The sequence below is a fragment of the Ammospiza nelsoni genome, chromosome 1 (assembly GCF_027579445.1).
Source record: "Ammospiza nelsoni isolate bAmmNel1 chromosome 1, bAmmNel1.pri, whole genome shotgun sequence".
Classification (NCBI taxonomy): domain Eukaryota; kingdom Metazoa; phylum Chordata; class Aves; order Passeriformes; family Passerellidae; genus Ammospiza; species Ammospiza nelsoni.
Window position 1 is genome coordinate 123,773,663 of NC_080633.1, and position 14,576 is coordinate 123,788,238.

Consider the following 14,576-nt stretch of genomic DNA (forward strand, 5'->3'; position numbering starts at 1 on the left):
GTGTTTACCTTGAAAACTGTTCTCTTATTTTGCTTCTCTTTAATGTTGTGTAAGATCAAATATTGCACAAAGTCTATATGAAAATAATGATAATAAAAAGTTCTTGAGTTTGTGTTTCCTTTGTTCTTATTTACTTTGTTGCCAAAATGTCCATGACCTTATTTTTAAATTAATCCTAGGTTATTGTGCAATGAGGTACAATTTGTTCATTTATATGAACGTTATGTGGATTGAAAAAAATCAAGATAAATCTTCATGCACAGCATACAATCAGATTACCCCTGGACTATATATTTACGTTGGGTCTGATAGCAATCAATGGTTTAGCTTCATTGCATTTCAAGATGTATTTGCACCCAGTGTCCAGTGATAGTGTCCTCACCCTGGAAATAATTTAGTTGCAAATTGACTGGAAGATGGTGAAAATTGAAAGTTAAAATTAGAAATACTCATAATAAACAGCAGAAAAAAGGTCAGATGATGCCGCACTATGATGAGATTGGAATGGTTGGTAAATGAGGTTTTGTGTTTGTCGTGAGATGTATGTGACATGCCTACCCAATGCTCTTGTAATATCCAGCCTAGCAGAAGAGATTATCTGGCAAATTGACGCTGGAAAGAATTTTCTGATGGACTGGGAAATTAGAATTGCACTCTTTTCTTTGATGTGTGCAAGACTGGGCCGCATTACACAGCTAGCTCAGGCATAATATTAAATATAGTATTTAATACTTAATAGTACAACTATCTATAGTAAACAATTATATTCTGGTTTTGATCACAAATGCCAGACTATAAGAATTCACAGTGTAAACATCTAAAGCAATCCCAAATGACCGATCTTTGTATATAATTAATATTAAGTTAGCTCTGAAATCCTATTCTCCACAGTATTTCTTTTAAAGCCTCGCTATATTTAGCTTCGGAATAGTAACCAGACAGGAGTTATCAAAACAGCACAATAATCATATTGCTCAGACAGTTTAGAAAAGAGAGAGGGTAATTAAACAGCAGCAAATTAATTATTTGGAAAACAGGCTTTTTAAGCAAAAGCTGATTTGTTTTAATGTAATAGACAAATTCATACTGAGCTGCTAAAGAAAGAACATTATTGATTAATCTTTAAAGGCAACCTAGGGTTATCTAAACAGTAGAGGAGAGTCCATTTTTAAATGTATTTATAGAGTATCAAGAATAAAAGTGTATTTTCACCTTTGTGCTTACCAGACTTGTTTTATTCATCTTTATTTTTTTCTCAGTGTTTAAAAAACAAGCAAGCAAACAAAAAAAGACCCTCAAAGACAATACAGACCTTTGAAGTCAGAGCCTCTTTGTAAACCAGGATATTTTTACATTTAAAACATGTTCTCAAAAATTATGTTTTCAAAACAGGAATAGTCACACCAGAGAAGGAACCAAAAGCAAACACTGTGGTAGGGGCACAGCAGCTTCTTCTGGCAAAAGAAGAGGATGGTGCAGCTAAAAAATCAAAGCCTCCAGAGGACAATAAATTTTGTCATGAGCAGGTAAAAGGAAATGTAACAATTTAATTGCATTCTAGAACTCTTTTTCAAATAACTCAAGAATGAAACAGAGATGATATGCTGTTAAAATAGCTATATCAGCAAGTTATAAAAAGCACATTGACTAATAGCCTGCATCTTAACTTGATTTCTTTTCAGTTCTATCAATGTCCTTATTGTAACTACAATGGTAGGGACCCAAATCGTATCCAGATGCATGTCCTGTCACAGCACTCAATGCAACCTGTTATCTGCTGCCCCCTCTGCCAAGATGTCCTCAGCAACAAAATGCATCTCCAGCTTCATTTGACCCATCTGCACAGTGTGTCCCCTGACTGTGTGGAGAAGCTGCTCATGACAGTAAGTGCTCCAAATACTGATGCACACGCTACAGAAAACATGCTTGGGCCTTGTGGGCAATGTATGTGTTGTGACAGTGTGTTCAGGAAGCTGGGGGAGAGGAATGGGTCAGGACTCTTAGGTTCTCTTGTCAGCCCTTCCAGTGACTGCTGTCCCTTGGGAAAATGGCTGAAGGTGAATTTCACAGATGCAAAAAGCCTTTGATTCCTCACTGACATTAACCTTGGAAAAGTTAAGCCAGTCCATATCTAAGTGCTTACCTGAAAATTTGGTCTAATAATATCCAAGTCTCAGAGCTATTGTGACTTTTGTTTCTAAAGTAATAGGAACTCCCTGAGGAACATAGTTCCCAAATGTAGAAGGATTCCTGTGTATACCTCTACTAAACATTACATTGCATGAAATTCACTGTAAAACAGCAGTTCAAACATCCATTCAAAATAATGTCACATAGAAACACAATGAGGTCTCGTACTTATTTGTTATTACAGCATAAATTCAGTTAGAGAACAGACCTCCTAAGACAAACTGGTTCTGGTTGTCTTGCCTTCTTAGATGGAAATGTACTTGGAAATCTCAGTGATCCAACTCCTTAAGTATTTACTTCTGTGTCCATAAATGGCTCCTTCATTTATATAGGTGTGATTGTAAATCCACCACCTCATACCCAACTACAGTGGTAAAAAATATTAGAAATAATTGAGACCTCTTGACTGAAGGTCTACAGTTCCTTGTGCTTGGAGCTGAGGAGCAAATACACACTTGGGGAACTTCTTTTCTTTTCCTTGGTTTTCTACTAATTACAGCTCTGACAGACCATGTAATTTTGACCCACTGGAAGGAAAATGCAGTAGAAATTTAACTTTCAGAGACCCTTTTAGGAAAATGGGAAAATATGGAAAATCTGCCCCTCCATATTGAGCAGCACTAGCTTTCTTCTCAAGTTCTTCCTGGTTCCCTCTATGCTGATAATGAAGCAATTTTGAAATCTTCATCAGGTACTGGGGAGTTATACCAGTGTTTCTGAGAGAAAAATCTCTTTTGTGGTTAATCTTTTTACCTCTGTATGAAGGAAGTCCCATCCTTCTGTTAGAGATGAGGAGCTGCAGCGCAGTCTGTTCTGATTTACCCAATATTCTTTAGACAGAATGTGGCAGTGCAGGAGCTTGAACTTAGACTTGCTAAGTCTTAATAGGACAGTCCTATATTTCTGATATTAATTTTTTTTTAAGATCAAAGTAAAATAAAAACATAAAATGTTGAGCAGGTTGATATTTGTATCAACTTAGCAAAACTGAATACTACCAGATTAAAAATACATCCTTCAAAGATTTCTGTCTCTAATTTGAAAGCATAGCTCAACAGATAAAGCAATCTGAAGATGATACATAAGAAATTGAAGTCAAAAAAGAGAAAAAAAAATCTAATTTTAAGTAGAAATAAATTGTTACTTCCCTATTGAAATAAACATAATTTTCTTTCAAAGATCATGGAATGTCCACCATTTGTGTAAAAAAGGTACAGGTGAAGAAAAGTGAGAATGGCATCAGTGAAAGGCTGACTGGTCACCATATCTCAACATAATCTCTGTCTGTGGAGGATATCCTAGGAGAATTCCCCTGATAAATCCAATGACCCTGGCAAAGTCAGCAAAACCTTCTTTGTGGTGATACTGAGACCAACGAGATATTGAGGGCATGTGTAGTTCTATAGCATCCCCTTATTGTGGATTATTTTGAGTTGATTCTCCACTAAGGGACACATGATGCTCTGGGTTATGATCTGTCAGAAACCATAATCAAGGACTGAATCAGGATCTTGATTCTGACAGTCATCCAGATATGGAGGATCTTTTGACTTATAATTTCATACTGTTATCTACTATTAAATAGTGGGACTTTTTCTGTAATAATACCATATTCTTGGTTTTCAAAGGTTCCTGTACCAGATGTCATGATGCCCAATAGTATGCTATTGCCAGCAGCTGCTTCAGAGAAATCTGAACGTGACACACCTGCAACCATTACAGCTGAGGGATCTGGGAAATATCCAGGTATGCAAGAAAAAACCCAGACATGTAAAAGCTAAGTATGGGCAATTTAGAAATAAAACTACTTGTTACTTGGTAAAGGAAACCTTTTTCTGGCTTGCTTATAGCCACAGAGATTAAAAAACAAAAAGTAGCAAGGGATCTGAATTTGGCTGAGCTGGTAGAAAGCACGTGTATGCCAGACTCCTTGCTTTTGGTGGAGGTAAAATCGAACAGCAGTGCCTAGCCACTTTGAGGGCAAGATCCTCCTTGTTTAACCTGCTGCTAGGACCTAATCCCAAAAGACAGTGGCACTTTCACCATCAATGGGGAATGTTAGGTAAGTGATTTTGTCTTCATTTCCAGTAGCAGGTTTCTGATCCTGGAGACTTACTGTAATATGCACTGAGAAATTTTGCTGTTGTCACAGCATTCTCCTCCCTCTCTTCTCTGACCATTCTCATTCTCTTTCTAGTCATCTGTCCTACCTGTTGTCCCCATTTTTCTACTCTTTCCCTCTTTCCTATTCTTTATTTCCTTTTCTTGTTTGATGCTCCCATTGTACCAATCAACTCCTACCTTCCAGCAAAGAAAAGCCCTATGCCACTGCTCGGCCAGATACTGCTGCCAATCTGATCATTGTGTATGAGTTATATTCCTTTTTTTAAACTCCTGTTTATCTTGCCCACTTTGTTTTCTAGGACAAAGACAGGTTGTTATATTTTGCTAAGCTGACACATGGCATACTAGGTGCCTTTCTTGATTTCTGATGAAAAAATAAATTAAAATGAATACTGTGTGCTTTCTCTTCTACTTGTGTAAAAGACACTTAACTTTCTCTAACTAGGTGAAAGTCCTGTGGATGAGAAAAGTACCCCTGGGATCGATGAGTCAAAAACTGGAATGGAAATAAAGACTGAGGAACAGAAGCCACCTAAGGAATCTGCTGAAACACCCGATTGGAATAAGAGCAGCAGTAAAGATATAAAGACCACTGAGTCTATGACAGACCAGCTAAGTGAGCAGCAGAAGAAGCAACAGCTGTCTGTTTCTGACCGCCATGTCTATAAGTACCGCTGCAACCATTGTAGCTTGGCTTTTAAGACTATGCAGAAGCTTCAGATACATTCCCAGTACCACGCTATTCGGGCAGCTACCATGTGTAGCCTTTGCCAACGTAGCTTCCGTACATTCCAGGCTTTAAAAAAACACTTGGAAGCAGGCCACCCTGAACTCAATGAAGCTGAACTTCAGCAGCTGTGTGCATCTTTACCTGTCAATGGTGAACTATGGGGAGAAAGTGAAAGTATGGCACAAGATGATCATGCACTAGAACAGGAAATAGAAAGAGATTATGAGATGGACCAGGAAGGTAAAGCAAGTCCTGTAGGAAGTGATAGTAGCTCTATTCCAGATGATATGGGCTCGGAACCAAAGCGAACCTTACCTTTTAGAAAAGGGCCAAATTTTACTATGGAAAAATTTCTAGATCCATCTCGCCCATACAAGTGTACAGTGTGTAAAGAGTCTTTCACCCAAAAGAACATTCTCTTGGTCCACTACAACTCAGTGTCCCATCTGCATAAACTCAAAAAGGTTTTGCAGGAAGCATCAAGTCCTGTCCCTCAAGAAACCAACAGCAGCACTGACAACAAACCCTACAAGTGCAGCATTTGTAATGTTGCATATAGCCAAAGTTCTACATTGGAAATCCATATGAGATCTGTGCTTCATCAGACAAAGGCAAGGGCTGCAAAGCTAGAACCAAGTGGTAATATAAATAGCGGTAATAGTGTAGCAGGGAATGTGAATAGCCCCAGCCAAGGAATGCTAGAATCTGTGACCTTACCAGCAGTTAACAGCAAAGAAACACATTTAGATGCCAAAGAATTAAATAAAAAGCAAGCTCCTGAATTAATTTCTGCTCAGCCTACACATCACCCACCCCAGTCACCAGCACAACTTCAAATGCAACTACAGCATGAACTGCAACAACAAGCTGCGTTCTTTCAACCGCAGTTTCTAAATCCAGCTTTTTTGCCTCACTTTCCAATGACACCAGAAGCACTGCTCCAATTTCAACAGCCTCAGTTCCTTTTCCCATTCTATATACCTGGGACAGAATTTAGCTTAAGCCCAGATCTGGGTATGCCTGGTTCTGCCACATTTGGTATGCCTGGGATGGCTGGTATGACAGGATCACTGCTTGAAGATTTGAAGCAGCAGATACAAACTCAGCACCATGTTGGCCAAACCCAGCTACAGATACTGCAGCAACAGGCACAACAGTACCAGTCCACCCAACCCCAACTTCAGTCCCAAAAGCAGCAGCAGCAAAGTAGTAAGCTGATGAAAGCAGAGCAAAATACCTTAGTAAGTACAGACTGCCAGCTGATAAAGGATATGCCATCATATAAGGAGTCAGAAGAAGTTTCTGAAAAACATGAGAAGCCAAAGCAAGAATTTACTAATGAGAATGAAGGACTAAAAGAAAACAAAGATATGAAGAAGCCAAAATCTTCAGAACCAGCCATACCACCACCCAGAATAGCTTCTGGAGCAAGGGGGAATGCAGCCAAGGCTTTGCTGGAGAACTTTGGGTTTGAGTTAGTTATCCAATACAATGAGAACAGACAAAAAGTGCAGAAAAAAAGCAAGACTGGGGATGGTGAAAACACAGATAAACTGGAGTGTGGAACCTGCAGTAAGCTTTTTTCCAACATTCTTATTTTGAAGAGTCATCAAGAACATGTGCATGGACATTTTTTTCCATATGGAGCGTTAGAAAAATTTGCCCGACAATACAGGGAGGCATATGACAAACTTTATCCAATTTCTCCATCTTCTCCAGAAACGCCACCGCCGCCGCCACCACCTCTGCCACCACCTCCTCCTCCTCCTCCTCCAACTCCTTCTCAGCCTTCTTCAGCTGGAGCTGGAAAAATTCAAAACACAGCTCCCACACCTTTGCAGGCCCCACCACCTACACCTCCACCACCACCTCCTCCACCACCACCTCCGCCTCCTCCACCACCACCACCATCAGCCCCACCTCAAGTCCAGCTTCCCGTTTCACTTGATCTCCCACTTTTCCCTCCAATTATGATGCAGCCAGTGCAACACCCAGCACTGCCTCCTCAGCTTGCCCTCCAGCTGCCACCAATGGATACTTTATCTGCCGATCTTACCCAGCTTTGCCAGCAGCAGCTGGGATTAGATCCCAATTTCCTGCGGCACTCTCAGTTCAAGCGTCCACGTACGAGAATCACAGATGACCAGTTAAAAATCTTGCGGGCTTATTTTGATATTAACAATTCTCCAAGTGAAGAGCAGATCCAAGAAATGGCTGAGAAATCTGGTCTTTCACAGAAAGTTATCAAGCACTGGTTTCGAAATACGCTGTTTAAAGAACGACAGAGAAATAAGGATTCACCGTATAATTTCAGCAATCCTCCTATAACGGTGTTGGAAGATATCAGAATAGATCCTCAGCCTTCAGCTGTAGAACCCTACAAGTCTGATGCGTCTTTCAGTAAGAGGTCATCCAGGACTCGGTTTACTGACTACCAGCTTCGTGTCCTCCAAGACTTCTTTGATACAAATGCTTATCCAAAGGATGATGAAATCGAACAGCTTTCAACTGTACTTAACCTACCTACTCGAGTTATTGTCGTATGGTTCCAAAATGCACGACAAAAAGCTCGCAAAAGTTACGAGAATCAAGCTGAAACTAAAGACAATGAGAAAAGGGAACTGACAAATGAGCGTTACATCCGAACCAGTAACATGCAGTATCAGTGCAAAAAGTGCAGTGTGGTTTTTCCCAGGATCTTTGATTTAATTACGCATCAGAAAAAGCAGTGTTATAAAGATGAAGATGATGATGCTCAAGATGAAAGCCAAACTGAAGACTCTATGGATGCCTCTGATCAAACAGTGTATAAGAACTGTACAGTTTCTGGCCAAAATGACTCGTCAAAAAGCTTGACAGTCACAGCAGCAAGCTCTGGCTCTGGTTCTAGTACTCCTTTGATTCCATCACCCAAACCAGAACCTGAGAAGGCTTCTCCTAAACCAGAGTCCACAGAAAAACCAAAACAAAATGAAACCACCTCTAAGCAAACAGAAACAACTTCCCAAAGCACCAAACCAGTACAGTCTACTCCAGTAACATCTTCTGACCCTCAGCCCTCAGCTTCTCAACCACCACAACAAAAGCAATCCCAGATTGTAGGGAGACCTCCTTCTGCATCACAAAACACACCTGTTCCTTCCAGTCCTTTGCCAATTTCAATGACTTCTCTACAGAACAGTCTACCTCCTCAGTTATTACAGTATCAGTGTGATCAGTGTACAGTTGCCTTTCCAACTCTAGAACTTTGGCAAGAGCACCAGCACATGCATTTCCTAGCAGCTCAAAACCAATTTCTTCACTCACAGTTTTTAGAAAGACCAATGGATATGCCCTACATGATATTTGACCCAAATAATCCTTTGATGACTGGACAGTTACTTAACAGTTCTCTTGCTCAGATGCCACCACAAACTGGCTCATCACATACAGCACACCCTGCTACAGTTTCTGGTTCTCTGAAACGGAAACTAGATGATAAAGAAGACAATAACTGTAGTGAGAAGGAGGGAGGAAACAGTGGAGAAGATCAACATCGTGATAAGCGTTTAAGAACTACAATTACTCCAGAGCAGCTGGAAATACTCTACGAAAAGTACCTGCTAGATTCCAATCCCACCAGAAAGATGCTAGATCATATTGCACGTGAAGTGGGACTGAAAAAGAGAGTCGTACAAGTCTGGTTTCAGAATACAAGAGCCCGGGAAAGAAAGGGACAATTCCGTGCAGTTGGTCCAGCCCAGTCCCATAAAAGATGTCCTTTTTGTCGAGCTCTGTTTAAAGCAAAATCTGCTTTAGAAAGTCACATCCGCTCTCGACATTGGAACGAAGGAAAACAGGCCGGCTATAGTTTGCCTCCAAGTCCTTTGATATCAAATGAAGATGGAGGAGAAAGTCCACAAAAGTACATATTTTTTGATTACCCATCACTGTCATTAGCAAAAACTGAATTATCAAGTGAAAATGAATTAGCCTCCACTGTATCAACCCCTGTGAGCAAAACTGCAGAAATGTCACCGAAGAACCTTTTAAGTCCTTCTTCTTTTAAAGCAGAGTCTAGTGAGGATATAGAAAATTTGAATGCCCCTCCTGCTGACTCTGGATATGATCAAAACAAGACTGACTTTGATGAGACTTCATCAATTAATACAGCAATTAGTGATGCCACAACAGGGGATGAGGGGAACAATGAAATGGAAAGCACAACTGGCAGTTCAGGGGATGCAAAACCTGCATCACCCCCCAAAGAACCAAAACCACTTGTGAACGACACACTACCAAAAGCAGCAACTACACCTACAAATGAGAATACTGATGATAAATTTCTCTTTTCCCTAACAAGCCCTTCAATACACTTCAGTGAAAAAGATGGTGACCATGACCAAAGTTACTACATTACTGATGACCCTGATGACAATGCCGACCGCAGTGAGACTTCAAGCATAGCTGATCCAAGTTCACCTAACCCATTTGGAGCTAGCAATCCCTTTAAATCCAAAAACAGTGATCGGCCAGGCCACAAACGTTTCCGAACACAAATGAGTAACCTTCAGCTTAAAGTTCTCAAGGCTTGCTTTAGTGACTACCGGACTCCAACCATGCAGGAATGTGAAATGCTAGGGAATGAGATTGGTCTGCCCAAACGTGTGGTTCAGGTCTGGTTTCAGAATGCCCGGGCTAAGGAAAAGAAATTCAAAATTAACATAGGGAAGCCATTCATGATAAATCAGACTGGACCTGATGGGACGAAGCCAGAATGTTCTCTGTGTGGTGTGAAATATTCTGCACGTTTGTCCATAAGAGATCATATCTTTTCCAAACAACATATTACAAAAGTGAGAGAAACTGTGGGAAGTCAGCTAGACCGGGAGAAAGATTATTTAGCTCCTACAACGGTTAGACAGCTGATGGCACAGCAAGAACTGGATCGCATAAAGAAGGCTACTGATGTGCTAGGATTAACAGTACAGCAGCCAGGCATGATGGACAGCAGTTCTCTTCATGGTATCAGTTTGCCAGCAGCTTATCCAGGACTCCCTGGCCTTCCTCCTGTTCTTCTGCCTGGAATGAATGGTCCATCCTCCTTACCTGGATTTCCACAAAGTTCAAACAGTAAGTCTATAAGGGGATGATTTTCTCGTTTTATTAATTTGATCATCTTTCACAGTCACCATCCCCTTCTAAGACAAAGCATATTATGCATTCATATCATGCTGGTTAGACTTGTGTGAATAGCTAATAAGTACTTCTATGGGGTATACTCATTGCATTTCTCAAATGATGCTGTAGCCTGGATGATACATCTGCCTTCTCCAAAAAAAAAAAAAAAAGAGAGAAATGTTTTTAGCCAATACTAGGTTTTTTATAACAAAGGCAATAGAAATACATAATTGTTATACTTGTTTGTTTGTTTTGAATAATACTCCTTTAGTCAAAACATGGATAAGAATTTTGTATGTAATTTTTTGTATGCAAATATTTAATGTAAAATCTCATTAAGTACAAAATAGATTCTCACATTGTCAGTTTATCAGGCAAGTGGTTCAACCCTTAGACCACTCCAATCTGTTGTTTAATCCAGAATAAATATTTAATATAAATGCTGCCCTGGACCCTCTATTATATTTCTGAATAACTGCCTGCTGAAATAAAAAAGAGTTTTTGGAAGGTGATTTTTAAAGGCAGTTTCAATTGTAATCCAAATTCCAGTTTATAAAGTCATTACAGACATGTACCTCTTCATTTGGGCTTGTACTTTTAACAGAACACCTAACTCGCTTTATTGACAGTTTTGACTCTCATGTGACTCAAGGTTTTGCTCATGTTGGAAAGCACTCCCTCTTGCAATAAGTTTCACTCATGTTAAGGAACCAAGTTTTCTGCAGCAGATTTTTTTAGTCCTCAAAGAATGAGCCTAATATGTTTCTTGAAGTAGGCTCCAGTTTTGCACTCTAGGTTCATTTGACTGCAGCCTTGCAGACTGAAGCTCTCACAGTCATCTTCTAATTTTGCATATTCATATCAAATATGTGCACAGAAGAGTTAGGAAGGTAGTTAAGATTCCTCATCTCATTTTATCCAGGAATCCCACCTGCTGTTGATCTCTAAACCTTGCTTTAGAAAGCGATACACTTTGGCAAGTAAAATAAAGTCTTAATCACCAGTGTTATTAGACATATTGAGACTGTAGCAATGTCTTCTCTACTACCCAGGTCTACTTTGATTGATGATGATCATGTTATTGTTTCCCTAAGTCGTGGTCAAAGCATCTTGTTTTTCTCTTCATTGGATCAGAGAGGCTTTCCTTCCACAATGGAGTCTCTGGCTGAGTGCCCTCTGGCTTTTATCAAACAGTTATTGGCACAGAGATTGCATATAAAGGAAATATAAAGTTGCTGTATTTCCTTCTTAATGGCATACAGTGTCCTCGTCCTAAAATGGCTGGTTGTTGTTCATTAAAATTATAGATATGGTTTCTCTATATAACTTTGCTAAATAGCTTTGGCTAGGTTGACCTTCAGGTAAAAAGCCATCAGAAAACTCAGGATTTGTCTATATGGCTCAAAGAAGTTTGCTTGGATATATATTTTTTTATTTCAACCAGGAAGTTCCCATGCAAAGTGTGTCTGGGGAATGATCCTGGACCCATGGACCTACCCTCTAAGCTGTGCTTAGGAGTTATTTTGGAGGAGGCCAGTTGGCCTAGGCAAAAACAATGTACACATTCTTTCTCTTTAAATTTAAAGAAGGTTTTCTCTCAGTTTCTGGGTAATGTTCCCTGATGCTCTTTAACTCACTGGTACCAATGTAGGCTCAAAGTCTGCAAATTGTCCTGTTAATAATACAAAAAGCATTATTAGAGGCCAACTGTTCCATAACAATTCCATATTCAGATTTTCTAATTTCCACCAAACACCTCTTCTTTGATATCATGCACAGTGCACTGCCAATTGAGATGGATTTTTACCCTCTTTCATCTTTCATTTTCTTAAGGTTAATTAGCCCATTGTGGGCAAAGCCCACTGTGTAAACCAGCTACTAGAATCTTGTTGTTAACTTCCTCTTCTGCCATATGCTAAACAGCCCCTACATCCCCCTTTTGTTGCCTGGAAAATACTTGCATACATAAATCTCCATTCCCTAATGATACATAATAGAGCAGTGATAGTGAGTGGAAAGCAAAAAAAGTGATTATTTTAATCATTCATCATGGAAAAACAGTAATGTACTTAGATGTGCTCCAGTATATGCTCAACACTAGTATTTTCTGCACCTAATTAACCCATTTCTATTTTCTTCTCTACCCTGCTCTGTCTGATAGCTCACATTCATATTTGATGCTAAGAATCATTTAAGAAGTACCTTTTTGGAAGCAAGCTTCCAAGCAAACTTTTCCTTGGCTACAGTTCTTCTTGCAGCATGTGTATTTTCAGCCAGCAGGACAATTTCTCTGCACCATTCTTTGCATGAAGGATTTGCTGAAGCTCCCTGACAACTCACTGTCTTACAGTTCAAGTCTACTTCTTGTGAATTCCTCTGCAAGTGTGTAATTTCTTCTCTCCAGGACCCAAACCCAAAATGCACTTCAGAAAAAGCCTCTCTAGGATCCCTTATATTGAAGTATTTACTTGTTTTTACTGATGCCTACAGGGTTGATAACTGTTTTTGCTGTAGCAAAGCCCATCCATTCTGTCCTACATATTTCTTAAAGGGCCGTTAACGTTAGTAAGATCCTCAATTTGAAAGAATGTGTTTATTCAGACAGGCAACTATTGAAACCTAATTGTAAACATCACAATTCGTGATTCGTTTTCCTCATGCTAGACAGAGAAGTAGCACTGATTATTTTCACTGGTTAATACAAGTGAAGGGATTTCACTGTCATGTTTCACCATCCAGTATTTTTTATGGATTTCCAAAATACAGAAAACCCAGCTAAATTTTGCAAAGTACTATGCTTTTCTAAATGCAGTATTTGCTTTTACAAAAGTTTTGAAATGGAACCCATGAAAATAATGCTAATTCAGAAAAGATGGAATGATTCAAACTACAGTTCATTTCATCTTCTTTATATAGTGCTTAAACTAGATTATTACTTGTGAATATTAAATTTTGCAAAATAAGATAGCTTCATTTCTGAATAAAAGGATATATTAACTTTAGATTCTGTTATTTTCTTCTTAAACAAGTGGGTTTTAATGTCAGAATTATTGTGTGGTTCTGAGATTATATGTCACAATCCTCTCACCTGTGGGATACATTTTTCTAGATAATGTAATTTTACCGTCTTATGGGCATCAAATGCTGAGCAAGGTCTGAAAATTACTGCAGTGTTTGCTCAGCATAATTCCTAATAAGGAGTTATTTGGTGGAATTCTAATTCATACAGAATTTTAGTTTCAGCTCATCTTTGTTCTTCAAGCTTCTTCTCATTTTCTAGGTGACTGTAGATAGCCGAGTTCACCTGCTGTTTTCAGCTGTTCTTAAAATTCACATTCTCTTTTTCCTTAGCTTTGTGTTTTGCCTATGATCCCTTGTAGAAAGCTAGTGCTTCATCTTGCTTCTAGCTATTGATACTGGTTCTATGAACCTTTTAATGTCATCATCATTACCATAGGTTCTTTGCACATCACTTAAGCCTGGGCTGCCTTGAAGATTCACAGCAGCTTTTTCCAAGAATGCACACATCACTGGGTAATATGTACTTAGTGGGTTTTGAAATCTTATCAAGAGAGAAATTTGATTCAGCAGCAATGGCTTTGTTAGTGCATTAAATTCTGTTCTCTGTTTGCTTTTGGCCCATTGGTAGCAGTTTCATTTTTGTATTTTTAGCCCTCCCATTCCTCCAGGTGAAAGAGAAGTCTCTCATCTTTGATAGTCACTTAAAATAATTAGCAGGATCAGAATGTTTGCTCGTGATTAGTGTATTTTCTAATCTGTATGTCTCATGTCTGTAAATCAAACATTAGTTTCATTCAGTTTTTTAAATTTAGTTTTGGAAACCCTCATTCCACATTTACCTTCCAATAAAACAAGTGGATTGCACTTTTCTAAAGCAATCTGTCTGGGTATTTCACTGAACTATGTGTATTTCAACTATATTCCAAAGAATATCTGGAAAATGGAATAGGTCTTACCAGTTCTAGGAATCCTCACTGTGATTAGACTGAAGACATCAAAATGTACAAGAGTTAAAGAGGTTGAGAATGAAATGAAGTTGGAAAAAATCCTAAGTAGGTGGCAAGCCCAAATAACCATGACAAAGCTGGAGCAACAGTTCACATTATATGTATCATTCATGTGTTTTCCATCTACACTCTTTATAATTTCATAAATTTTCAGCCGGCTCCACACACAATTGACAATTGCCTGTTACTTCCTGTTGGAAGCATAGGAGCAAGTAATAGCATCTTCAATGTGATTGTGCACTAACTCTAGCAATTACCCACTTTTTAATTATAGCTGTTGTGACTTGTTTGACTGTACTATCTAATTCGTGCTCACAATGCATTTTAACTCCTTAGTGTTTAAA

General features: G+C 39.1%; 1 protein-coding gene across 1 annotated transcript in view; it reads left to right on the forward strand.

Annotated features, from left to right (window-relative positions):
- The window catches only part of ZFHX4 (zinc finger homeobox 4), a 149,252-nt gene that overhangs the window by 129,035 nt on the left and 5,641 nt on the right, over window positions 1-14,576 (forward strand). The window contains exons 6-9 of the mRNA XM_059468341.1: window positions 1,393-1,526; window positions 1,683-1,883; window positions 3,819-3,936; window positions 4,760-10,156. Of these exons, the coding sequence (XP_059324324.1) occupies window positions 1,393-1,526; window positions 1,683-1,883; window positions 3,819-3,936; window positions 4,760-10,156 (5,850 nt within the window). The remainder of the gene's footprint in view (window positions 1-1,392; window positions 1,527-1,682; window positions 1,884-3,818; window positions 3,937-4,759; window positions 10,157-14,576) is intronic.